Raw genomic sequence first — 27,361 nt, forward strand, 5'->3', positions numbered from 1 at the left:
CAATTGTCCGTCTTATCGATTTTGATGAGATAATATAAACTGACATACATAACTGCGTAATAATATCAGTTTCGTTTTAACGGGAGTTTCAAAACAAACGCTAATAACGATTCTGACATGAATGAATGAGAGTCAATTTTAAGAATAGTTATGTTAAAAATGGATAGATTTACGAATACAGGTACTGTTTTAAATACGTTTTTTACATTTAAACTCAATGGTGTTTGCAAGTTATCATTATATTTCCTACATCAACAAAACGAACAAAGGAAAAACATCCTAGTCAAAATCTGCAATAATCGCATGCGATCATAATAACCTTCAATTATTTTAAAATTAACCTCTTAAAGGCAGGTTTGGTAGCCTTATTGTACTTAAAAAGAATAAACGGGACGTTAGTTGCGACATTATTGATCTGACGATGCTTCGCTATCCCAGAAAAGGAAATGACATCAGACAATGATACTAAAACTATATAAAAAATTTTATTGGTAATGTTCTGTGAAGTGAGTGGCAACTTCAATCAGTTGTGACGAACCATATTGGGTAAATACATTTTTTCAATCTTGTTTTTTTTTTAGATTTGCTTGAAACAATCGAAAATAAAATCACAAGTTTTGAGTTTGTTCTACGATCTGTTATACCTGTATCTACTGCGAGACCTATTGATTCATTAATACTAAACAACACCGCTGTCTAGCATTTGCAAGACGATAGACATACCCAAATAGTGGATGTTTCTGCTTTACAATAACATCTTACCAAATGCATTCTATATCGTTGATCTCAAGGTCAGATCGGCACAAGGTAGAAATACCTGCTCAAACATAAACCATAACTTCAAAAGGGAGATTTAAAAAGTACTGCCATCCCATGGTACAAGGTATAATTTCGAACACTAAGTATTGTTTAGGAAAACATGTTTGAAATTACATAAATAATTTCACATATTTTACTTGTGTTTCAAGTTACTGAAATACGATATATCGTATATAGTATCTTTTTATCGTATTTATATTTATTCTGTTGATTTTTGTATTTCCAAGTCTATCGTATTTCCTAATTTACATTTATCTCATTTCTATACGATACGATAACATTTGCTATCAATTTGCATTAACAGGTCGATATTTCGTGACCTCATTTATGTTAACTGTTAATATACGCAAAATATTAATTTTAACTAAATATGAACTGTTTCTGTAAATCAAACATTATTGCAGGTATGTTTCACAGATTTTACATTTAAATCTTGTACTTTCTAATATGATTTTCAACTCCACATGGACTCAGTTGAATTTATGTGTTCTATTACAAAAATCTTGAGCTTACACTCAAGCCTTCAAACGAGATAAAATTTCTAGATAACCTTCTTGATAAGAGCGAAATGGGTACAATCAAATCATCATTAATACAAAAAATAAAGTAACAAAAAGGGAAAATGTAGATAAAAGGATTGTTTCCTAAGTATGAAAACTAAGATGCGAATTTGCAAATTTACCAATAAGTCTTCTCTCTCCCTCTCCCTCACTCTCTCACTCTCTCTTTCTCTCTCTCTCTCTCTCTCTCTCTCTCTCTCTCTCTCTCTCGCTCTCGCTCTCTGAGGAGAGAAACAAAAGCATGGATTTTATCTTGATATATATAGTTTTGCTTTAAAGAATTAATTTGGTTTACCAAAGAAACTTACATTGTATTTTTTTTATTTGGCAATAAACCTACAATCAAAGGTATTGAGCCTGGTACACTATCCGTATTCATATTGTTTTCTGATAAAGTTTGTGTACGGTTTATTTATCAGTTTACCGAAGGAAGGTTAAAGCCTTAAATGGAAACAAAACTCTGTCTGTCTTATTGATTGTTGATTATATATATATATATATATATATGCACGTATGGTTATCTGATAAATAACATTAATCGAGCACTTGCACTGCGATTTTACTGCGTCATAACATCCAATTTCAAACGAGTTTGACATGGATCTCTGTCAGTTTCACAGAAAATATTAAGGAAAGTATTGTTAAAAAATGGATACACGTACAAATACATGTACTGTTTTAAAAAAAATGTGTTTATATATTTAAACATGGTCAGACCCACCTTCTTTTCAGGTTTGATAACCATTGGCCTATCTCTTGGCGAGTTTGCGATCAATAGCAATAGGGGTCATCTATTGGTCAGGCCCAACCTCAGCCCAAGCCTCCATGTCAAGTTTGAGGCCCATTGCTGTAGGCATTGTTGAGTTATCACTCGGACAATCTTTTAGCATTCAAGGTCACTGTGTCCTTGACCTTTGACCTTATGACCCTTAAATCAATGGGATTCACCTACTGGTCAGCCCCAGCCTCAATGTCACGTTTGATGACCATAGGTCTAGGCATTGTTGAGTTATCACTCGGACAAGCTTTGACAACCTTTTACCATTAAAAGGCACTGTAATTTTGACCTGATGACCACTTAAATCAAAGGGGTCATCGACTGGTCGGGACCGAGCTTGATGCGGAGTTTGATGACCATATGTCTAGGAATTGTCGAGTTATCACTCGGACAAGCTTTGGTTTACCGACGGACTGACCGACCGGCCGACCGACCATTCGACATGGGCATAGCAATATACCCCCTCTTCATCGAAGGGTGGCATAATAAATGGATGAAGCCTTCGTTACAGTTTATTGACATTGTTGATAAACTAATGATAATTTCACATACGCTTCTTGTATAAAGGTAGATTTCTACAAACCTTTTTGTAACGTTGTTTACCTTCTATCGATTGAAGAAAAGATACAATTATACAATTTTTTACTAGCTATACTTAATTAATTTGATATTTATCAAGACATTTGAAATGAATTGTTTGATTACGGTAACATTTTAATATATTTTCTTACATTATGTCTGCTACCTTATACACAATAATTTGTAACCGATCGCTATGTATTTATGCAAAAAATACGTTTACAAATGATAAAAGGGGCATTTTGTACCTATTTCATTGAGTATATTTGTTTGTATTGCTTAAAACGAGGAACAGATATGTTGGTGCTGTTGTTTGTTTCTAAATATAAGTATGGACTCGACATAAATACATGCATAACCAACAGTTGTCCCGCGCTATCATTAAATTGCTGTATCGTGCAGCAACTTTTGAACTTGTTGATTATATATTTGCACGAATGGTTATCATTTAAGTAACTTTAATCACATGAACTGTGATTTTACTGTGCATAAAATCAAGTTCAAACGAGTTTGACATGGATCTCTGTTGCAAAATATTAGTTATCAGTTAGAAAAAATAGAAAAGTACTTTCTATAGAACCGGTTTTCAGCTTTTGGAAACCGATACGTTCAAATCGATTTAATACATTGTTTAATCCGAGATCATACTAGGCAGTTAGGCCGAAGTCAGTGTTGACTGAAGCGGCCGGAAAAAAAACTGACTTAAATCCTCGTGCACATTGTAAATCGTACTAAAAATATGTTCAGTGAATTTACTGGATATAATAAACATGCGAATTTTCAAGTACAACGCAAAGTACCCAATTTAAATTGGGAATATGTAGAAATAAAAAATAAATTCAGGTCCCTGTTTTAAATTGTTTTGTATTTTTCAAGACATCAATGTTTTTCTATAAGAGGGATTTATTTCCGCTATTTTATTAGTGAATGCAAATATTGCTAAATGATTAAGCGTTTAACTGTTTTAAACACATATGAGTCCGTTTACATATTGTTACATTATATGTTAGTGACATTGCTTTTTGATGAGATAATATAATAAACTGATACTACTGCGTAATAATATCACTTTCGCATTGATGGGAGTTTCAAAACAAGTGCTATGAACAATTTTGACATGAATCTCCGACAGTAAATAATTAGAATAATTATGTTAAAAATGGATAGATATACGAATACAGGTACTGTTTTAATTACATGTTTACATTTAAACCCAATTATTGTTGCAATCATTACAAGTTATTGACAATAGTTGATAAGAGAAGAGAATTTAACAAACAAGTTATCATAGACATTTTCTACTTTTTACATCAACCAAACGACAATTCTTAAGCATGGAATATCATTGTTATCTTAGCGTTTTGTCCTTAATATGCAAACATGCTACTTTTAATAAAGGAACTGCAGATGAATGTTACTTTTACGTTTATGGGTAACTGTTTTTTTAAAGATGCACTCTTACTCCCAAAGAAGATTAACCACAATTAATAATAAATAATAATATTGTTTTAATATTCCAAAAAGGATGAATAAATGTCAAAAACAATGGTTCTTATGAAGGATATAGAGTTAAATTTGAAAGAAATGAGCATAAACCACAGTATTTCTGCCTTATGAATCTATAGTAGACCACAGTTAATCTTTTAGCATTCACCAATCATTTAATATTTTTGCGCTTTCTGCTATTAAATACACGGTTACAATCTCGTTATCAGTAGTTATTATTTTCCATAAATGCATTATTTAGTAAGTAGTTTAAGGTTTATCAGTCAAAATTTATGTTTGTTAAACATGTTTATGTATTAATTTTGAATAAGAGTGTCACTTTAAATGAACATGACTGCATTTATAACCAATTCGGCGGTTACTTACAAACTAAAACTTATGTTGTTTTGGCCCTACTTACAATAAAAGGTAAATAATTTTGTGTACTTTTTTGTGTTTATATAATTTCCGGTGGTATTGTTGAACATTTCCATTTGTTGGAAGGTAAAGTAAATTATTACATGGAAACGAAATACTGGGTTCCCAAGTATGTCTGTCTTATTAATTATAGTTATGTAAGAGTTTAGCTTTCGGGTGTAACATGTATATTCCTGTATCGCTATTTGATATAATTCTACTGCGTAATACAATTAGTTTCGTTTTAATGGGAGTTTCAAAACAAGCCCTATGAACGATTTTGACATGAATTTCTGACAGTCAATTTTAAGAATATTTATGTTAAAAAAAAGCCATAGATATATGATTACAGGTTCATTTTTGAATACCTGTTTACATTTAACTCAATGGTTGAAGCAAACAGAAATCGCAAGTTATTGACAATAGCTGATAAGATAAATCGATAATGTATAAGTCTTTGAACCTACGCGACAAAATATATTGATTACGTTAACAATAGATTGCGCTCGATTAAGATCAACCGGTTTTTTAAAGAATATATAATACCTTCATATATTTTTGGATATTTTATCATTCAATTTAATTTAATGAAAGTGCAAATAATAACTATTGCATTTATTGTAAACTTCTGTTCATTTCTATTGTAATAAAATCAGGACTATAATTTACATTGCCTCGTTCAATATTATGCCAAAATTTGATTTGATTTTATCCTTCAATATGAAAGAGGTATCTCCTCAAAACGATTTTTCCTTATCACTTTGATTCTAGTATTAAGATGTCTTTATTACAAGAATACCACTATGTAAACACAGTAAATTATATGTGATATATTACAGAACACGGCAGTATGGTTGTCTCTCGAAACCAAGCTATGACGGAAGTTGAAGTTCAATCATTAGACATGTGCAAAGAGGAGATTATTCTACTAATCGACCCTTTCTTTGTGTCGGCAACACTTTGTAGAGAATACCCTCGATTTGAACCTCTTCACAAGTCTATCCACCAGTTAGAACTGAGAAATGACAGGAAACACGTCTCAGAAGTTTTAATAAGCCACCTGCCACAACACATTTGCTTAAAGGACTTCGTGCTTGTTCTTAAAGAATGTGGCTATACAGCATTGGCAGCAGAACTGTTACGTTCCCGTTTAAAACTGGACGCGGCTACAACCTTAAAACATGTACATAGATCGACATCAAAACAAAGGCCATCGATAAGTAAAATTAATTTTAATCTGAAAAAGATGGTGGATGATGCAATGTTCACTAATCCTCGGCTTGCTTTACGCCAAATCAGAGACAGGTTGAGCCTAAAAATACAAAATGAAAGTGATGAAGATCGGAGACAAATTCTTAATGACATATGCATAGCATTAATTGGCGCAGAAATCGATGCAACAGCTATTACTTTTGACGAAGGTCTATATCAAGGAGCTGTCTTCAACGAAATGAAAAGTCGCACACACGCGACAAGTAATACATTGCTAACAGATGGTGTGTATTTTGGCCGGTTAGCAAATGCAAATGCTATTGCAGGACGTTTTAATGAAAGCACTCACATGATCAAAGCTGCCCTTTGTAATGTATTTTCTATTGGTCCTTGCTTTGAACTTGTGTTTATGATTTATAACGCAGTGCAAGTTATGCTGTATAGCTTTGAAAACTCACCAACAGCTGAAAACAGGCGGGCTCTGTTATTGTTCGGTAACATTGGTCTTCAATATGCTGAACAGGAGATTTCGGAGAGCAAAATGATGTGGAGACGATCTTACGTTTTGAGAATGGTATTCTGCTTACTTGGTCTCGGGAACAAAGCAAGCGTAATTGAAAATTGTCCTGTTGACGCAACATGCATTGTAGAAGCAAAGACACTTCTTGCCGATATTGAAAAAAACTTGACTGGAATAGAAACAAGAAGAGAAATGTTGTACTATGTTGCTAAAGCTAGATTAGCTGAGTTAACACAGCAGCACCAGGACTGTCTGGATAATTTACGAGCATCTCGGAACCTTGCCCTTGAAGGCCATTTTGACGAATTAAGGTTCATTTCAGATTATCTTGATAAGGTGAACACGCAAATTCAACGCCCAGATATCATAAAAGAGGAAGAATGGGAGAGGGAAGAGCTTGGTAATTTGAACTTAGATGAAACAAAAAACTATGCTTTACTTGGAAGCCAAAGTCTTGAGACTATCAGTATCCGTACATTTGATGATGATGAAACCATTCCAAAACACAGGTTAAACTCTCAAGTAGCATTGAGTTCAACATCAACCTTGGCCGACAATAGCGATGCAGACTCATTCACGAAACCTAAATGTGTGTTTTCCACTGAACATCCGTACCCTATCCAAGAACAATTACATGGCTCATATGAAACCCGAATTCCAGGTGACGGTCGTGGAAGTGCTAGCAATACACCGTGCCAAACAGGTGAAAGGTTATCAGATTCTCATGAAGGTTATCAAAAAGAGGGAGACACAAGTGTAGAACATTTAAATGTGTACCAGTCGTTTAAAGATTCAGATATTTTTTGAAAATTTGTCCTCTCTGGATAGCGACGATATGTTTGGTGATTGACATGTCACATGCGCTGCGCCATACTGAGTAGATTTAATACGATTTCACTTTGAGAAGAAAATCATTTTTGAAGAAAGTGGACGAGTCTAAGCCAGGGCATCAATAACACTTTTAATGCAAGGTTTCGTTCCGTGTATTCAACGCTCTATACATATATTCCACAATCTTTAGTAACAAATAAATCGACTCCTCTTATCGAAAAAAAAATTTGCGATAGACAAAACTACTTATATGGCAGTAAATTATAAAAAGGCTTTTTTTTACCAATGATCGCTCAGATAAATATATTTATTAGACATGCACAGATGTCATTGAAGTTTTAAATGTTGTATTAACAAACAATAGGCATTCCAATGGGTGCCAATTATGCACTTTTACAAGCAGAACTCTTTTTATACTGCTATGAAAGTGAATATATGTTGAAATAATCTACGTCTGGAGATCTCGCTCTTGTTGATAAATTCATCAGCACTTAAATATTATTGATTATATTCTAAGTTTTGACAAGCCTGTGTTTACAGATAATATTCAATCGATATACCCTTCACAATGGCAACGTAATAAATCTAATACATCCGATTAAAAAGCATCCATTTCAGATCTGCAACTCGAAGTAAAGGAAGATATATGGAGAATCAATCTGTATGATGATTTTAATTTTAAAATATTTAATTACCCTTCTTTAGACCTTAGTTCACCATCATATGGTGTTTTTATTGCACAGTTGATAAGATTTGCCAGAACATGTACAGAGGAAAAAATAAATCAGCTCTCGCAGTAAACTTATGACGGAGAAACTTCTCAAACAGGGTTTCTGATATTATAAATTAAGGAAAACTTCCTCAAAATTTGTTAATGGGCATTATAGTCTTATATCGAAGAACAATAGTAGTCTTAAATTGCTGATTGCTGATAGTATTGCTCATCCCGATTTTTATGGTGATGTTTTAAAGAAAATTCGTAAAATCAAAATGTTTCCACCAGGTAGTTGGGCATATAGACTCAATGAATTACTTGGATTTTATTTAAACCGTTGATATAAAGGCAATACTTTTTTTAACAAAATACAGGGTTGAATATAGCATCCTTACAATAACTACATACTTTGAGTCCTTTCATTTAATGAAAATTTTGCAAATTCATGTTATCTTTAAAACCTTTTTTGGTGACTCTACTAAGCCTAGAGTCCTTCGATTTCAAGAAAGTTTTGCAGATTCATGTTATCTTTAAACCAACTTTGGCTGGCTCGGAGTGTTTCTCCGGCTTCAACGGGTTTTGACTGTATGCATTTTGAGTTATATGTCAGAAATATGATATTTTACGTTTGAGTAAATCAAATAAAAACAAAATGTCTTCCTTTGTTTTTAAAATGACATTCGCCAGGCAGCATTTATATCCACGAATGATTCCTGCGCATGAAATAAAAAAGGCATGCAGGTTTGCAGAACCAATAGGTGCACATCAATTGATTTTAAAACGTTCACTCTTATACAACCAATTGTCATTCGCTAGTTCATTACCCTATTCCTCATGTACAAGTGTAAGGGTCCGAGCAAGGTGTGTTTGGCTAGCACGCACGCAATAGATATTGCGACAACGGAATTTCGTTAAAACATCTCGGCATTAAAAGCTCCAAGCATGGCGGTCTTATCAGGTCTGAGATACCCACCCGCACACATCTGTCCATGGATGTTTGAAACACACTGACCTGTGCATTTACCTGCAGGCTATTTTCATTTTAGACTTTCTAGAGTAAACTCGAGAAGGTGACACGAGACCTGGTAACTGCTCTTATGGCGTAGATATAAATGCAAACTACAAGTTAGTCACTCAGAAAAGTACGTCATATTTTTCTGCAACGTAACAAATCAAAATTAAAAGCGCATTCACTTGTAAGGCAATACCAAATCATTTTTATCGTTGAGCTTTTGTCCAAGACATAAACACCAAAACTCTTAAAAAATGAAATGATCCATGAAAATGAGCCCTTTAATCTAAAAGAAAAATTTCAGCCTTGACGTTTCAAACAGCCCAACACAAATTTAAATCTTTAAATAATAAAAAGGGGATCAGGCGTTAAACAAATTATCAAATTTTAAGGTCGGTTGCTTTACATTGTTGATTGTGTCTGCAGTTTCTATCGAACTATTAATATTCTATATTTGGAGGATTAAAGGTAACTAGCCATTAGTTACCCCATAGATTGATTTGTTCAAGACGAGCTTCAATGAATTATCAGCTTGGATAAGAGTATCGACAACAATTTATAATGTCTTGTCGTCAGCATCTTTTATTGTATTTCGTCGACGATATCGTTTATATATACGAATAATAGCATAGGAACTTAAATTGCCTTTTTGGAACCCCGTCGAAATGAAAACTTTTAGAAAAGCTTCTGAGAAGGACAATTCATTGATCTCGATCCTGTAAATAGTTCTCAAACGATGAGAGAAGAAGTCCTTTTATACCACTTCTTGGTAGTTGAAATAAAAGAACACTATGCAAGGCTTTATCATAGGCTTCGGATATGTCACAGAGTACTGCCCCTACTTCATTTTGTTCAACGAGGGCTGGACCGAAAGAATGATACACGGGCACTAGTTGATTGACAGTCGAATCTTTAGGGACAAGCTAAGAAAGGAGACACGTTAAAACATTGTTTTTAACAAAAACATGTTTATGAATAATACGTTCAAGGTCGATTCACTTCAACAGAAAATGTTATTAGTGAGCTGCAGTTTGCTGTGCTGGAAAAAAGGTGATCTGTACACTCGAGCAAGCTTTGTGCTTGAAGGAAGTTTGCAGAATGTTAGCTTTGTCTAAGGTATCTTCATATGATTGTGTCTGAGTCTGGCGAACTGCTGCGTGCTGAGTTTGGTGCAGTTTTGATTTTTACGAGTTTCCAAAAATCTGAAGAATGGTTTGATGGATCACGTAGTGCTTCTGCAAATTTGTTTAAATGATTTTGATTTGCTGACCATATACATCTATTAGTTTGATTTTATGTTTGAAGGGTCTTTGTGGTTTTTGCTAGTTTAAAATCCCTCATTCGAATCGACTTACGGGTTTTATTGTTGCGTGCCCGAGCGACAATGTAACTTGGTAGTTGCTTTCTAAATGTAGGACCGTTTGCTTTGTGCCGTTTAAACTGGTTTTTAAAAGAAAACCCGAAACCAAAAACACTTTACAGTGTATTACTGCAAATGGTTAATATAATACCGGTTGAAAGTGTTAAATAACAACAAAATCAAATGAAACTCTAGAAACTTAGCAGTTTCAAAAGAAATCGTACTTATTCGCTTGCCTTCCGCAAAAACGGAGCACAATGGTTCGAGATTAAACGATGAGTCACCACCGACATTATTCTGTTTACTCAACGAAGATGAAAGTTTAAGTTTCTTTTCCAAAAAAGTTGCTAAAATCAGTGCTGTATAAGGTCAAAATACTCTCGGATTTACTGGAAACAATTCTCAGCATTACAGTATACAGTAAACCATTTATAGAAGTTTGTATTGAATGGCTTAAGTGTAAATTTAGATGTTTTTCATTAGAAAAAAGTAAAAAAGTCCGCAAAAATTACCCTGGACTTTACTGTAAGGGCGATGGAGCTGGAATGAATCTAAAAAGAATCTTCGACCCGCCAACAGACGCTGAGGTCGACCAAACCAAGTTCGATTTGCCAAAGGTCGACCAAGATTTCAGACGAATGACCTTAGAACTCTGTGACCTCGGTCGACCCAAATGACCTTTCTAAGAAAACCAAGATGGCGGCCATAGGAAATGTAAACAACCAAATAGTTGGAATTTAGCCTAATGGGTTACTGGTATAAAACAATTAAATATACAAACTGACATTAAATGTTGATGTTAATCAAAATATGAAAATGGTGGTGATCATCTGACAAAAATCAATAATTCCTGGATGAACTATTACTACACTCAGAACAGGACTTCAGGTAAAATAACAAGTGCTATGTTTCTTTACCGAATTCTAGCATGCATATAAGAAACAATGAAATAGAATGAATAAATAAATACCGGAATGTCCAGCATATGAACTTTGCAGCTAAAAGACTAGGAAAAAAAGGGTTTTAAGTTAAATTTTACAGTCTGCTTGTCATATTAAAAAAAACAGATTTGTATAAATTGCTATTGCCCTCACCAGTTTGAAACGCACAAGATTACAAAAAATCACAACGGATACGGTAAGTACCTATTTTAAAGTCACAATAATACACAAGGAAAAGCTGGGGCGCATCATTATTATGGAACCAAGGAGAATCGCATGTTTGAAATTTTACATTTTTGTAAGGTATGCATTCACAAAACACCAATATAAACTGGTCTGCAAATTTGACTGTACACATCTGTATTAGGATCAATATATGAACCCCAGTCAAAATTTGCATTAAGAGCACGCAGGCAATAATAATAACCTTCTGAGTATTTCAAAATTAATCTGTTAAAAGCAGGATTTGCTACGTTATTGTACTTCAAAACAGTAAATGGGACAATAGTTGCGACATAATTGATCTGACGATGCTTCGCCTTTTCAAGAAAAGGAAATGATGTCAGACAATGATACCAATATTTATGCAAAAAGCTACAGAAACAGCTCAGTAACAAAAAGTTTAAACATAAACAAAAGACATCGAACACTAAAATCACAAACAAGAAACATAGAAGAACAGCACAAAACTCCACAAACAGCACAGTGCATACATACTATATATAAAAAATATAGGTATGTTTATCAAGAATTGTTAGGTACCGCCTTGGAACGGTCAGTAAAATGTAAATTTACTGGGGGTTTTAACCAGTTTATGTGCACAAACCTCACTCTTATCCCAACATTCCTTAATAAAGATTAAACGCAAAAGGTAAATCTTATCAAAGTATGCATAAACTTGAAGAAACTTACCAATAAAACAAATAATAATAAACGTATAGGTAAACCCCATGTACTTCTATGATTAGAGATCCCAACTCTATCTGCAGACGGAGGGAAATAATTCAGAGCACCTAATGCAAACACTTTTCAAAGTTACGATGCAGTCATCGTTAGAAACTATAAACATCCCACACAGTCTGCCTTATAAAATAAAAGGTTTAAAACTGTGTTTTCATAGAATTTCATAATAAAAAGCATCATTGTAATTAAACTGGGAACAAATGAGGAAACCATTATTAAAAATAAAAGCGACTTGTATATGCTATTCTTTCCTTCCAAACAATTTGAAAATGTAAATATTTGAAGAAAATGAAGTCACATGCTAAAACACTCGGAGTCAGCCAAAAACGTGTTTGCCAAAAACGGTTTTAAAGATAACACTAATTAGCAAAATCTTCATAAAATATCAAAGGACTGAAAGCTTAGTTATAAAAGGATGCTACAGTCAATCCTATATTTTGTTTCAGGTATTCATCTTCAAAATCTAGAAGGCAAGTGCTCTTCAAAATACTGCCTTTATATCCACGGTTGAAATAAAATCCAAGTAATTCATTAAATCTATCTGCCCAACTAACTTCTGGAAACATTTTAATTTTACGAATTTTCTTTAAAACATCACCATAAAAATCAGGATGAGCAATACTATCAGCAATCAGCGATTTAAGACTACTTTTGTACTTTGATATGAGATGATAATGACCATTAACATATTTTGAGAAAATTTTCCTTAATTTATAATATCTGAAACCCTGTTTTAGAAGTGTTTGCGTCATAAGTTAACTGCGAGAGCTGATTTTTTTTACATCTGTACATATTCTAGCAAATCCTATCAACTGTGCAATAAAAACACCATATGATGGTGAACTAGGAACATCACCATCTAGAGAAGGGTAATTAATTGTTTTAAAATTAAAATCATCACGTTCATCATAAAGATTGATACTCAATATATCTTCCTTTACTTCGATTTGCAGATCTAAATATGATGCTTTTAAAACGGATGTATTAGATTTTTTAAGTTGCAATTGTGAAGGGTATATCGAATTCATGTTATCTGAGAACACAGGATTATCTAAACTTAAAATAATAATCAAAATATCTAAAAGTGCTATTGAATTTATCAACAAGAGCTAGATCTCCAGACTTAGATAGATATTCACTTTCATAGCAGTATAAAAAGAGGTCTGAAAGTAAAGGTGCAGAAATGGCACCCATTGGAATTCCAATTATTTGATATAAACATTTACCCATTTTAGAAAAGAATTATTGAGTACAAAATTTAAAACTTCAATGACATCTGTGCATGTCCAATTGCTATATTTATCCGAGCGATCATTAGTAATAAAAGCTTTTATACCGTCTAAACTATAAAACATGTTATTGGTAATGTTCTGTTAAGTAAGTACCAACTTCAATCAGTTGTGACAATCCGTATCGGGTATACATATTTTCAATCTTGTATTTTGAGAGATGATTGAAACAATGGGAAGTAAGATCACCAGTATCGAATCTGTTCTACGATCTGTAATACCTGTATCTACTGCAAGATCTATTGAATCATTAATACTAAACAACACTGCTGTCTTGCATTTGCAAGACGATAGAAAGACCCAAATAGTAGATGTTTCTGATTTACAATAACTTTTAAATTAGGGATCCGAGTACCCGAGTTTTTCTTTTTATAAATTTCACCAAATTCACAATTAACAGACGTAAGAATCAAATCTTTCGTGTTTCAAAGCCGACAATTTGCGGCCCCTCTAATCCCCGTTGTGTACAGAATTGACCCTAATAAATTATTTAACAGATGTTGTGATAGTTGCAAACTGTCAACAAAGGACCCTAATTTGCATATAACACTGATGTCAATTAGTCAAGTTTTGATAGCGGTACATCGCCTACAGAATTATATTGTTTACCAATTAGTGTGTTTTCAGCAAACGACAATTTAAAGGCATGAAACAATATTTGTTTTCTTTTCATTGATTTCTCTGTTTAGGTACATAAGATGAAATGGCCAATATTACTACCAACGCACAATGAACATGACCGATACAAGTATACACGAACTTGTCTTTCCCGAAAACCAATTCAAGTTATCTGAGTAACCGAGTACTCGATCGGAAGATTGAGTACCAATTTTACTACTCGTTGTCATCCCTGCTTTGAATACATTCCATATCGTTGACCTCAAGATCAGTTCGGCGCAAGGCATAAATCCCTGCTTAAACATAAACCATAACTTCGGCAGGCTTGAAAAGAACTTTCCTTCCATGGGATTGGGTATAACTTTGAACACTAAGTATTGTTGGGAAAACATTAATTACATCAATAATTTCATATATTTTTTTATGTTATTAAAACACAGTATCTTTTTTATCGTATTTAGATTGTAGTGTTTTGTTTTTCTAAGTCTGTCGCAGTTCCGAATATACCTTAAAATCAGTTTAACCTATTTACATAATTATGCTCTTGATATTCTGAACGATAAAGTTTGCCCTCATTTTGCATAACAGGCCGATCATTTGTGACCTTTGTAAGCGTGGTTCCTAAAGAAAAACCTTGGTCATGTGTATGTAAAAACGAGATTGAATTTCTAGATAATTTTCTTGATAAGAGCGAAATGAGTACAATCAAAATCATCATTTACATTACAAATAAAGTAACGAAAAGGGGAATATAGATATTAGGAGTAATGCTTATTTTTCATGCGTTTATGAAGTATGAACGCTTTGCTGCGATTTTGCAAATTTTCCAAGACCTCCTCTCTCTCAATCTCCCATCTTGGAAATAAAAGTTCACAGTACCTGCTCTGCATGTGAAGTTTCTCTCGTGTTTGAGACGGATGCCATTATGCTAAGAATATAGGAACCGGAAACAGGAGATGTGATTACCAAGACGTTTGATTTTATCTGACGCCTTCAACACTTCCGTGAGGCGCGCCACTGCAAGGTTCTGCCGAAAGACGGACTGAAATATGTGTTTTTGATTGTTACTTTTATCGTCATAAAAAACTTTACGTATCAATAACAATGGCTTATTGAGTTTGAAAACAATGATCAACATACACGTTGGATTTATTTAACAATTCAAATAGTATCCGTGTTATGAGGATTTTAAAAATCTTTTCAAATTAAACTGACTCAAAATTTCTGTTGGATGAAACTCTTTTTTTGCCTGAATATAATATTGCAAAGAATGATTGTCAAAGTTTCATTTGTTGAGTTTTATAACGCTACACAAGTTCAATATTTACTTGTATTATGTTACATAAGATGATGGCAAAATATTATTATTTACTATAAACATAACAATGGTTAAATGCGACGCAGTCGTATATCTATTTGTTTTTGGTAAATGCATTCTAATAACTTTTGAACCAGCTTAGTGTTCAAGTTTAAATTTTGCCCAGTGGTTCAAACTCTAAATAAAGCTACCGGTTCACCTGATTCAAATCATTAACTGGGTCCGTATTATAGAAGCATTGTTAGTGTAAAATTCGAATTGTTGTATTTCTTCAAAAAACTAATTCTTTAAAATGAATCTTTCATTTTTAACAACTTAAGTGTCCCATATATTTCACTTGCTCATAACACTTTCTACCTGTTAATTAAAACAGTTAAGGAAATTATTGAATTTAAGGAAAAGGAACAATTTAAATTCAAGAAGCTACTGTTATATGACCCCAGCTGACTATAGATTAACTAAATTAAATGTACGGGTTATTTGAAAATGACTTCCATCCAATTGGACAAAATATAATTGAGCACCAACTATTGTTTAGGTAAACATGTCAGCAAGTACACAAACAGTTTTACATAGTTATTGAATACTAATTTAGTGCTTTAATTTCTTGAACTGTATATATTTTTTTTAATTGTAATTAGGTTTCCGCTGATGTGTTCACTTACGGATTCAGAGGAAAAAAATCGTCCAGGTTTACTTGTTTTAATATAGGATAAGAAAAGTAATAGAATACGCCCAAAATGCACCATTTTGTACTGTTAATTAAAAATAAATTCTAGGGCCAGGACCCCCAAACCCCTCTGCCAACACCTTAAACCAAATAAACCAAATAAATTTCGTTTCTGAGGGAGGGGCGCAAATCAAAAGGGTACGCCCCTAAGAAACGCCCCCTCAAAAGTCGAATCCTGGATGCGCCCCTGGTGTTTTCTTTGTTCCAAGTTTTTTGCAATTCCCAACATTCTACGTTGACATGATATTTCCTTAAATCTTACTAACTACTTCACATTTCAAAATGTACTTGTATTTTTTAATACCTTAAAATATTTAAAAAAAAAGAAGAATAATCTTAAATAATAAATAATAAAATAATTCCGTATTCATTTAAACTAGATTATCCAATCTTCATTTCCAATAATGATTGATTATCTTGGACCCACTAGATGGCGGTATTTATCAAATCATATTGATCGGCGATTCACATGAATGATTTATATTAATTTTCAAAAAGATAGTATATGTCGTATTGTTTTACTTTTCCATTCGCCGAAAGAAAAAGTATGGCATTTCATGGATTCGAAATCCTGGGTTCCCGAGTCTGTCTGTATTTAGACTTTATTGACTTGTATATATTTATATGTTGGCATGTATGGTATTTTGATTAACTACTATAAACGGACACTTGAATCGTGATTTTGCTGCGTCATAAAATCAGTTTCGTTTTGATGAGATTTTCATGACAAAATTTTGACGTGGATCTCAGTATAATGTCTGTTTAATTACAGTCAATTTCTTACCCAGTTTTGTTTAAAAATGGATACATGCACAAATACAGGTATTGTTTTATCTAGGTTTTTACATTTAAACTTTGATCGATGTACTCATTGCAGGTTATTGATATTAGTTGATAAACCCAAGGTTATTTCGCAATAACATAATATCATGTACTTTTACATAAACATTTGTGTTCAAAAATAGACATTCCAGTCCATTGAATAACGTTATATCCCCCCAACCACACACACAACCATAAGACCTTCACGTATTTTGATATATTTATTATTGAATGAAGCTAATGGAAGTTTAAAATAAAAGCAAAAATAAACTTTGCATTGATTGTAAACTGATATTATTAACATTATCGAGATAAGTTTCAAATCTCAGCTGCAGAATGCTACAGTTTTATAAACACTTATCTAAAGTATTTATAAACGTATACACTACCCTGTTTAGTGTGTTTTTTCTGAAACGAGTATATAATATGTTTTTATAACGAGTTTTATAACGAGTTATAAATGAAGTATGCGATATTTTACAGACCCTCCGAGCACTTCAGGCCAGAGCAGTATGCTTGTCTCTGGAAACCAATCTATGACCGAAGCTGAAGTCCAATCACTGTTTTTGTGCAAGGAGGAGGTTATTCTACAAATCGACCCTTTCGTTGTGTCTGCAACACTTCGTAGAAAATACCCTCGACGATTTGAATCTGTTCACAAGAAAATCAACACATTAACACTAACAACTGACAGAAGATACGTCTCCGAAGTTTTGATCAGCCACCTGCCACAAAACATTTTCTTACAGGACTTAGAACTTGTTCTTGAAGAATGTGGTTATAAAAGATTCGCAGTAAAATTGTACCTTTCCCTTTTCAAATTGGACGCCGCTACAAGTGTAAATCATGTTCACAAATCGACATCAGGTCAAAGGCCATTCTTAAGCAAAATGGTGGTTAATTTGAAAAAGATGGTGGATAATGCACGGTTCACTGATCCTCGGCTTGCATTAAGCCAATCAAGTGATAGATGTTTCCTAAAAATGCAAAACGAAAGTAATGATTATCGGAGACAAAATCTTGCTGACAAATGTGTAGCAGTTATTGGTGCAGAAATCGATGCGATAGCAATCACATTTGACAAAGGACTACGCGAAAGAGATGTCTTCACCAAAATGAAAAGTCTCACAAGCGAAACAAGTAATACACTACTTACAGATGGAGTGTATTTTGGCCGTTTAGCAAATGCAAATGCTATTGCAGGGCGTTTTGAAGAAAATTAAGATATGCTCAGAGCTGCTCGTTATAAAGCATTCCATATTGGTCCCTGCTTTGAACTTTTGTTTATGATTGTTATCGAAGTGCAAGTTAGACTCTATAGCTTTGAAAAGACGCCAACACCAGAAGAAAGGCGGGAACTGTTAATGTGGGGTAGGATGGGTCTTGAATGTGCTGAAGAGGAAACTTTGGACACTAAAAATATGTGGAGAAGATCGTTTGTTTTGAGAATGATATTCTGCTTGCTTGGTCTCTGGAACCGGGCAAACGTTATTAAAAACTGTCCTGTTGACGCAACATGCATTGAAGAAGCAAAGGAACTTCTTGCCGATATAGATAGAAACTGGACTGGTATAGAAACAAGACGAAACATGTTTGACTATGTTGCTAGAGCTAGAATAGCGGAGTTAACAAAACCAAACCAAGACTGCCTTGACAATTTACAAAAGTCTAAGAACCTTGCCGATGAAGGCAACTTTGACGAGTTAGAATTCATTTCAACTTACTTTGATCAGGTAAACTCTCTCACGCATCTGAGAAGTCAATATAAAGGCACCATAGAAGGGGGAGAACCTGAGACGGAAGTGCTTGATGAAATGATATTAGATGAAACAAGAAACTATGCTTTAATCAAAAACCCGTCATTTAACCAGAGTCTCGACACTATCAGCATCCGTACATTTGATGATGACGAAACCATTCCAAAACTCAGGCTTTACTCTCCAGTAGCATGGAATTTAAAATAAAAAATGGCCCTTCTTCATCTTCGTTCAGATGAAGACACACATCCATCGGTTGAATATCGGTTAAGATGTGAAGAAGATAATACCTCTCAAGACACAAGCAGTCAGTCAGTAGACTTCGAGCGAGAGAACGACAATTTTAATGAAACCCAGAAGTCTTTCGTTTATCGATGAAAGCAATAGTTCAATCACAGATACGAGGGTGACAGTATTCAAACCAGGCATATCTGGTAGTGTTTGCATGGAAAGCATTAGAACTAAACTGGAAAGCCATACAGAGCCAAAGGAAATATACTGTATGCAACAAATGAGCGCTAGTTTCGAAGGTGAAAGTACAACTCAATTTCCGAAAAGAAAGGATGTCGTAAAAACAGAAATATGTGAAAGACCAAATGTTGAAGAGGACTTTCTAAACTATGGGCATGAACATGACTATAGAATCTACCAAGAGTTCCAGAAGCCAGACTTCGTCAATAAAAGTAATGAATCGAAGTTGTCAGTTCGATTACCATTAAGTGGCCGCACATCAGCCGGCAACAGCGATGCAGATTCTTTAACGAAACCTAAATGTTTGGTTTCCGCTGGACAAACGTTCACTACACAAAACCACTTACGTGGTGGAGATCCGAATGTCATAGAAACGTTTGGTACTTTTAAAACTTCAGAACTATGCATGTCTAATACTGGCATGGAAGTCCGAATTTCACCTGCCGGCCGTGACAGTGCTGGCAACACACCATATCAAACAAGAGAAAGGTCTTTAGGTTCTCAAGAAGGTAATCAGAAAGAAGGACACTCAAGCGTAGAACATTTAAATGTGTACCAGTCGTTCAAAGAGTCAGATTTATCCGACAATCTGTCTTCTCTAGATAGCGATGATATGTTTGGTGATTGACATGATGCATGCGCTGAATCTTACTGAGCCAAAGCTTTACGAAGGACATCCACACTGTTAGGTGATTGACACGTTACATGTGCTGCATCTTACTGAGCAGAAGAAAGTGAACGAGCTTTTAACAAGGACATGTACAATATTTGGTTGCAAGGTTTCAATTCGTATGTTTTGGTTGCATGTGCATCTTTTTTCGTGTTCATGGTAGGGTTGGTGACATATCACTCCGCATTTTGCGTGTTGTTTCATATCTTCGTAGCTTTCTTGAATGCTTTCAAGTGTTAAAAGAGTTTATGTTGTTAAGTGTTATTTTTTCCCAAAAAAAGTCAGTATGGACTCTAAGTTTCGGTCCTGATAGTTTTGTTTGCTGTGTATGTCCAGCTATGAATTTGGGATTTCTGGTAACCTGATATTCTTTTTTTGTGTTTTATTGCGTTGAAAGAAAGAAAGTTATTCTAAATATCATTTTACAGATAAGATTGTTTTATTACCCGAAAGGTTTCAATTCACGTTCGATTCCAGTTGAAATTAAAAAGAGAATAAACAAGTTTATCTTTTAGTGTTTTCGGTAATATATTAAATATATTACTTTTTAGTAATCAGTCACGGTCACAATGTGTCCACGACAGGAATATACAGGTTAACGCCGAAAATTTGGGTGATTTCGTGGCTTGTCTTGCTATGTCGTTCATAAAAATAAGTTTCTTGCGATTAAAAATCTGTCCTGACTTGAAATTCGGACTATTCTATTTTTTTTGCCACGACAGATTACTCGAAGACATATTGTCTAAATGGTGTCGTGTAAATAAAAGAACAGAACAGAACATAACAGAATGTTTATTATCTTATGCATATACAGCATATCAATTTATCAATAGAAAATTTTAGCATTACGTCAAGAAATGTACAAATAAATAAACGCGATAATGAATGCATGTACAAAGTTAACGAAAACATTCAAATCAGTGCATGATAGTAAACATATATAATATAAGCTGACAGCGATATGTTAACAAATACAATTGACAGGACGGTGATTTGTTAAAGTTATACTATTTATCAAATCAAGTCGTTTAATAGAATTGTCTTATTTTTAGTTGACAGTAACTCCACAAATTTAAACATGCTTGGTCGAATTCTTTACATTGGGCGAATAAACCTTAGTCTAAGTTCATTGTATGCTTCACACTCGATAACAAAATGGTATTAATCATCGATCACACAAAGTACACAGTCTATTTCTTCTCTCAATTCCTCTATGTCGCCCATGTTCAATTTCTAAACAGTGGGATGATAGTCTTAATTTTGTTACTGCATGTCTATGCTTCTTGTCTTCTATAATTGACAGATGTGGAGAGAACTCAAATACGGGTTTAACTACCTTTATATAATACGAGAGATTGTGAGTTATTTTTACAGCAAATCTCCAAGAAGTAATGTAATGATCCGACAGTCTTTGCCTTAACAAAACCATAAATACTTTTGCATTCACAGATTGCGAAAAAAAACATCATTAAGTCCGTAATAACACAGTAAATGTGTCACTTTAAAAACTCAATTTTTAACGCCATGTTCAACTGCCCACGGGCTTTCTTTATACAAAGAGCTAAGAATCCAATTCCCGTAATAATTTGTAACGAGCTTAAACCAGTACTTAATGATTTTGCATTGCCTAAAAATAATTAGCGGGTAGCGTCCGGTCTCTCCATAGACCGCTGCGTTCACTGTTGACATCTCAACACCCATAATTCGTTTGAGGAACTTCCTGTGGACAATATCGTACGACAATGGTTTGATTTTCAATAGACATTTGTACGATACATGTAATGTTGTAGATGCCAAATGTTTGGTGTAATTCATGCATTTGTATGACAAATAGTGTTATAAAGCAATACAACTTCATTGATATTGATAGTGTATATGTTAAAATCTATAATTCATGAACTATTATCTTCCTTGTTTATTGGATACCAAGTAATTATTCTTGGACGATCTCTCTCTCTCTCTCTCTCTCTCTCTCTCTCTCTCTCTTCTTCTTCTTCTTCTCTCTCTCTCTCTCTCTTTTTGTTCTCTCTCTCTCTCTCTCTCTCCCTCTCTCTCTCTCTCTCTCTCTCTCTCTCTCTCTCTCTCTCTCTCTCTCTCTGATGTTTGACCAGGACCTTGTTTGATTAAACGAATGATGTCCATGGAGACGTCAAAATAAACAACAAACTATATTAAAAGATGTTTAGTTTCTCAAGCATAATAAAACACAGAGCTTTTACATTACTTTTATAAGTGTCTGTTTTGATATATATATATATTCAATTATTTATTATATATTTATTATATATATATATATATATATATATATATATATATATATATATATATATATATATATATATATATATATATATATATATATATATATATATATATATATATATATATATTAAACTTGGCTACTTTTAAAAACGATTTCGGCGGTTCCTTAATTTGGCCATACGTTCAATTAAAGGTAAAGAGTGCCGTATATTATTCTCCGGTGTTATTTGTTTATCTTTTCATTTGGCGGATTGAACATTGAATCATATTATGGAATCGAACTCCTGGGTTCTCAATTATCTGTCTTATCGATTTTGCTGAGATCATATAAACTAACATTACTGCGTAATAATATCAGTTTCGTTTTGATTGGAGTCAAAACAAACGTTATGAACGGTTTTGACACGTTTCTCTAACAGTCACTTTTAAGAATAGATTTGTAAAAATGGATAGATATACAAATAAAGGTAATGTTTTAAATACGTGTTTACATTTAAACTCAATTGTTGATGCAATTATTACACCTTATTGACAAAAATTGATAAGAGAAGGAAATTTAACAAACAGGTTATCATAGACATTTCTTACTTTTTACATCAACATAATGACACTTCTCAAGCATGGAATATCGGCGTTATCACGGCGTTATCACGGCGTTTTGTCCTTAATATGCGAACATGCTACTTTTTAAAAGGGACTGCATGATGAATGTTACTTTTACTTTTATGGGTTTTCAAGTCTGTCTGTCTTATTGATTATAGGCAATTGTTTGAGTTTGGCTTTCGGGTGTAACGTATATATTCATGTATCGCTATTTGATATAATTCTATAAAAGGACACTACTGCGTAATACAATTAGACTGAGCTTCGTTTAATAGGAGTTTCAAGCCCTTTGAATGATTTTGACATGAATCTCTGACAGTCAATCTAAAGAATAGTTATGTTAAAAATGCATAGATATACGAATACAGGTTCTTTTTTGAATATCTGTTAACATTTGTCAATGGTTGATGCAGTCATTACCAGTCATTACAAGTTATTGGCAATAGTTGATAAGATAAATCGATAAGGCCACAACAAAACAAAAAAATGGTTCTCAGCTATAAATGAAAAAGGTTTTGATTGTATTACATGAAAATCTGTCTCAATTTTTAACAAATGGCAATAAGATCCAGTGTTTTACAATTAACTTTCATTGCATCAGCAATTTAAACGTGGATATATTGTAAAGACAACATTCCTCACAGTAACGTGCAATTATTCAAAGACCAAAAAGAAGAACTGTTGTATTCATTCCGTAATAATCTTACTATCACATTTTAGACATAAGAGCAATATATCATCTGAGCATTTCCAAATATTGGCTCAGGTCTAAATTTGAATCTCTTGAAGCACGTGATAAAATTGTAGTGACTTTGACATGGCAGAAGATGAAAAATGTAATTAACACAGAGAACATTTCTAAAAAATGATACTGTGGATTGGTTTGTGGGACAAAATAACTCCAGCAGTATCAAACAAATCTGCAATTGTGACACTGGTCATTATATTAAGTGCAGGTGGTGGATTAAAGATGTTTCCGTTTTAAGACCTCGCCTTGACCACGAACCTGGTTTATAGGCCTTGAAAAAGAATAAAATGACAGCCCCCATAGCTCCAATGCCCGTAAGAAAAAGGCCACTTTAATAACAGGCCACTTTATTACTAATCGATCAAAGAAAATAAGTGCGATAAGAACAAAAATTGAGAAAATTAAAACAGAGCCATTTTACTTATAAAAGGTTTTATTTTCTGATTTTACTGATGTTTTACTGATGTTATTATAAAACTGTATGTGTAAAAACAGACTGTTTCTAACACATTTACAAGTCCTACTTTTTATCTGTTTATAACAGGTATGAGTATAAAACAATATGAATACTGAGAAATGCATTCTAGAATCTGAAAAATAACTCACGAAAACATGTTCAATGATTGTTAGTCGTGTGTCCGTGTATTTGAATATAAGTTTTGCACTCAAAATCTGATTTAGTTATTATTTAGCACTAAATTTTGAGTACCAAACAATGTACCCGGACCTGATTTTGTCCTGACATGAGGAAAGTTTGCTCGCGAAGAAAGTGTAAAGCATGGAAATACCTTCAAAAAAAAGGTTAAGTCGGTTTAAATTCTAAGCAAAAGAAATTCATAAAATAGTGCAAATTCAGAACTAAACAAAAAATAAACCGCGCGGCGTTTTTCGAAGTTTAGGTACGGCAAATCCGACGAACAAATGATCAATTTGTTGTGGCCTAATGTATAATTCTTTAAACCTATGCGGCCAAGTATATCGATAACGTTAACAATAGATTGCGCTCGATTTAAGATCAACCGGTTTTTTAAAGAATATATAATACCTGCATGTATATTTGGATATTTTTATCATTCAATTAAATTTTTTGAACGTTTGGTACAAAAAACAAATATTGCATTTATTGTAAACTTATGACTATTTTTATTGTAATGACCATAATTAACATTGCCTTGTTCATTATAATGCCAAAGGTATAATTTTATTTTATGCATCAATATGGAAGAGGTATCTCCTTAAAAAAATCACTTTAAGTCTAGTCTTTAGATGTCTTTATTACAAGGATACAACGGTATAAATACAGTTAATCGTATGTGATATGTTACAGAACACGGCAGTATGATTGTCTCTCGAAACCAAGCTATGACGGAAGTTGAAGTTCGTAGAGAATACCCTCGATTTGAAGCTGTTCACCAGTATATCCACCACTTAGAACTGACAAATGACAGGGAAGGATTAGTCTCAGAAGTTTTAATAAGCCACTTGCCACAAAATATTTGCTTACAGGACTTCGTGTTCGTTCTTAAAGAATGTGGCTATACAGAGTTGGCAGCAGAACTGTTACGTTCCCTGGACGCGGCTACAACTTTAAAACATGTACATAGATCGACATCAGGACAAAGGCCATCTGTAAGCAAAATGAATTTTATTCTGAAAAAGATGGTGGATGATGCACAGTTCAATAATCCTCGGATTAATTTACGCCATATCAGAAAAGGATTGAGACTAAAAATGCAAAATGAAAGTGATAAAGATCGGATACAAATTCTTAATGACAAATGCATAGTATTTATTGGCGCAGAAATCGATGCGATAGCTATTACATTTGACGAAGGTCTATGTGAAGGAGCTGTCTTCACCGAAATGAAAAGTCTCACAAGCGCGACAAGTAATACACTGCTAACAGATGGTGTGTATTTTGGCCGGTTAGCAAATGCAAATGCTATTGCAGGACGTTTCGAAGAAAGCGATCATATGATCACAGCCGCCCTTTGTAAGGCATTCCACATTGGTCCTTGCTATGAACTTGTGTTTATGTTTTATAACGCAGTACAAGTAATGCTGTATAGATTTGAAAACTCACCATCAGCTGAACACAGGCGGGCTCTGTTAATGTTCGGTAATATTGGTCTTCAATATGCTGAACATGAGATTTCAGACGGCAAAATTATGTGGAGACGATCTTACATTTTGAAAATGGTATTCTGCTTGCTTGGTCTCGGGAACAAAGCAAACGTTATTGAAAATTGTCCTGTTGACGAAACATGCATTGTAGAAGCAAAGAAACTTCTTGCCGATATTGAAAGAAACTTGCCTGGAATAGAAGCAAGAAGAGAAATGTTGTACTTTGTTGCTAAAGCTAGATTAGCTGAGTTAACAAAGCAGCACCAGGACTGTCTGGATAATTTACGAGCATCTCAGAACCTTGCCATTGAAGGCCATTTTAAAGAATTAAGATTCATTTCAGATTATCTTGACAAGATGAACACTCTGACGCAAAGTCAACACACAGACACAAGAAAAGGGGAAGAACGGGAGACGAAAGTGCTTGATAATTTGATATTAGATGAAACAAAAAACTATGATTTAATTGGATGCCAAAGTCTTAAAACAATCAGTTTCCGTACATTTGATGATGACGAAACCATTCCAAAACTCAGGCTAAACTCTCCAGTAGCATTGAGTTCAACATCAACATCGGCCGGCAATAGCGATGCAGACTCTTTCACGAAACCTAAATGTGTGTTTCCCTCTGAACATCCGTACCCTACCCAAGAACAATTACATGGCTCATATGAAACCCGAATTCCATCTACTGGTCTTGGAAGTGCTAGCAATACACCGTGTCAAACAGGTGAAAGGTTATCAGATTCTCATGTTGATTATCAGAAAGAGGGAAACACAAGTGTAGAACATTTAAATGTGTACCAGTCGCTTAAAAATTCAGACTTATTTGAAAATTTGTCCTCTCTGGATAGCGACAATTTATTTGGTGATTGACATGTTACATGCGCTGAGCCATACTGAATTGAGACATTGAGAAGAACATTAGTTTTGAACGAGTCTAAGCCAAGGCATCAACTATACTTTTAATGCAAGGTTTCATTCCGTGTTTTTCGGTTTCATGTACATGTACTTCAATTTTTCTTGTTTATGTTTGGCTTGTTGACATATCTTTTACTGAATATGTGTTGTCTTATATCCTGATTGTTTTTTAAAAATGTTTTGATATGTAATTACTGTTTGTGTTGTAGGTTTTGTGTCATCTTAGAAAAGGCCTGTATTGATTCTGAGTTAGTTTTGATCCTGGTAGTCTTGTATTATGTTTTAACATATAGTCGAAATTCGTTATTTCGAACTCTGTTTTCTCAATGTTCCAGCTATGTCGAACTTTTGTCGAATGTGTTTGGTTAAGTTAAACACTTTTTTTGTATTTCGGTTATATCAAATGTTTGTTATCTCGAAGTCTTTCCCGAGGTTCCAACGACTTCGACAGGTTTTGACTGTATGCATTTTAAGTTATCTGTAAGAAATAGGATATTGTACGCTCGAGTAAATCAAATAAAAACAAAATTTCCTACCTTGCACTTAAAATGACATTCGCCAGGTAGCATTTATAAGCATGAATAATTCCTGCGCATGATATCAAAAAGGCATGCAGGTTCGCAGAACCAATACGTTCACATCGATTCATTAAAAAACGCTCACTCTTATCCAGCCAATTGTCATCCACTAGTTAATCGATCTTTTTCTCATGTGCACGTTCACTTTTATTTTCTGATAAGAATATCTAATAGAATACAAACTAGTGGGTTAAGTTCCTTTCCTGGTTTCAAACATGCAAATATCTTTCTAAAAATAGTTGCAATTACCACAAAACC

At 33.9% G+C, this 27,361-nt stretch overlaps 4 protein-coding genes across 5 annotated transcripts; all 4 read left to right on the forward strand.

Moving 5' to 3' along the window:
- The first annotated feature begins 132 nt into the window (after positions 1-132).
- On the forward strand, positions 133-8,483 carry LOC128228958 (uncharacterized). Its single transcript, XM_052940544.1, has 2 exons — positions 133-181; positions 5,478-8,483. Exons 1-2 carry the CDS (start codon positions 151-153, stop codon positions 7,175-7,177), a joined length of 1,731 nt encoding a protein of 576 aa, XP_052796504.1. The 5' UTR covers positions 133-150; the 3' UTR covers positions 7,178-8,483.
- A 2,127-nt stretch (positions 8,484-10,610) lies between these two features.
- On the forward strand, positions 10,611-18,201 carry LOC128226721 (uncharacterized). Of its 2 annotated transcripts, none has more exons than XM_052936717.1 (2): positions 10,611-11,176; positions 17,453-18,201. In XM_052936717.1, exons 1-2 carry the CDS (start codon positions 11,143-11,145, stop codon positions 18,190-18,192), a joined length of 774 nt encoding a protein of 257 aa, XP_052792677.1. In that variant the 5' UTR covers positions 10,611-11,142; the 3' UTR covers positions 18,193-18,201. The 2 variants fall into 2 exon arrangements, with proteins under 2 accessions (XP_052792677.1, XP_052792678.1); XM_052936718.1 differs by lacking the exon at positions 10,611-11,176 and adding an exon at positions 16,849-16,969.
- Positions 18,196-20,370, forward strand: LOC128226044 (uncharacterized). The gene has a single exon (XM_052935942.1). It carries the CDS (start codon positions 18,196-18,198, stop codon positions 18,931-18,933), a length of 738 nt encoding a protein of 245 aa, XP_052791902.1. The 3' UTR covers positions 18,934-20,370.
- A 2,112-nt stretch (positions 20,371-22,482) lies between these two features.
- On the forward strand, positions 22,483-27,043 carry LOC128226720 (uncharacterized). The gene is made up of 2 exons (XM_052936715.1): positions 22,483-22,596; positions 24,808-27,043. Exons 1-2 carry the CDS (start codon positions 22,575-22,577, stop codon positions 26,478-26,480), a joined length of 1,695 nt encoding a protein of 564 aa, XP_052792675.1. The 5' UTR covers positions 22,483-22,574; the 3' UTR covers positions 26,481-27,043.
- Positions 27,044-27,361: the final 318 nt, after the last annotated feature.

This window comes from Mya arenaria, chromosome 3, assembly GCF_026914265.1.
Source record: "Mya arenaria isolate MELC-2E11 chromosome 3, ASM2691426v1".
NCBI lineage: Eukaryota > Metazoa > Mollusca > Bivalvia > Myida > Myidae > Mya > Mya arenaria.

What these genes read in the sequence shown, in the direction of transcription:
- LOC128228958 (XM_052940544.1), top strand. Translation starts at nt 151, where the DNA reads ATGTTAAAAATGGATAGATTTACGAATACAG. An exon ending in GGATAGATTTACGAATACAG is followed by an intron (nt 182 to 5,477) that starts GTACTGTTTTAA and finishes GATATATTACAG; the next exon opens with AACACGGCAGTATGGTTGTC.
- LOC128226721 (XM_052936717.1), top strand. Translation starts at nt 11,143, where the DNA reads ATGAACTATTACTACACTCAGAACAGGACTTCAG. An exon ending in CACTCAGAACAGGACTTCAG is followed by an intron (nt 11,177 to 17,452) that starts GTAAAATAACAA and finishes GATATTTTACAG; the next exon opens with ACCCTCCGAGCACTTCAGGC.
- LOC128226044 (XM_052935942.1), top strand. Translation starts at nt 18,196, where the DNA reads ATGCTCAGAGCTGCTCGTTATAAAGCATTCCATATTGGTCCCTGCTTT.
- LOC128226720 (XM_052936715.1), top strand. Translation starts at nt 22,575, where the DNA reads ATGGATAGATATACAAATAAAG. An exon ending in GGATAGATATACAAATAAAG is followed by an intron (nt 22,597 to 24,807) that starts GTAATGTTTTAA and finishes GATATGTTACAG; the next exon opens with AACACGGCAGTATGATTGTC.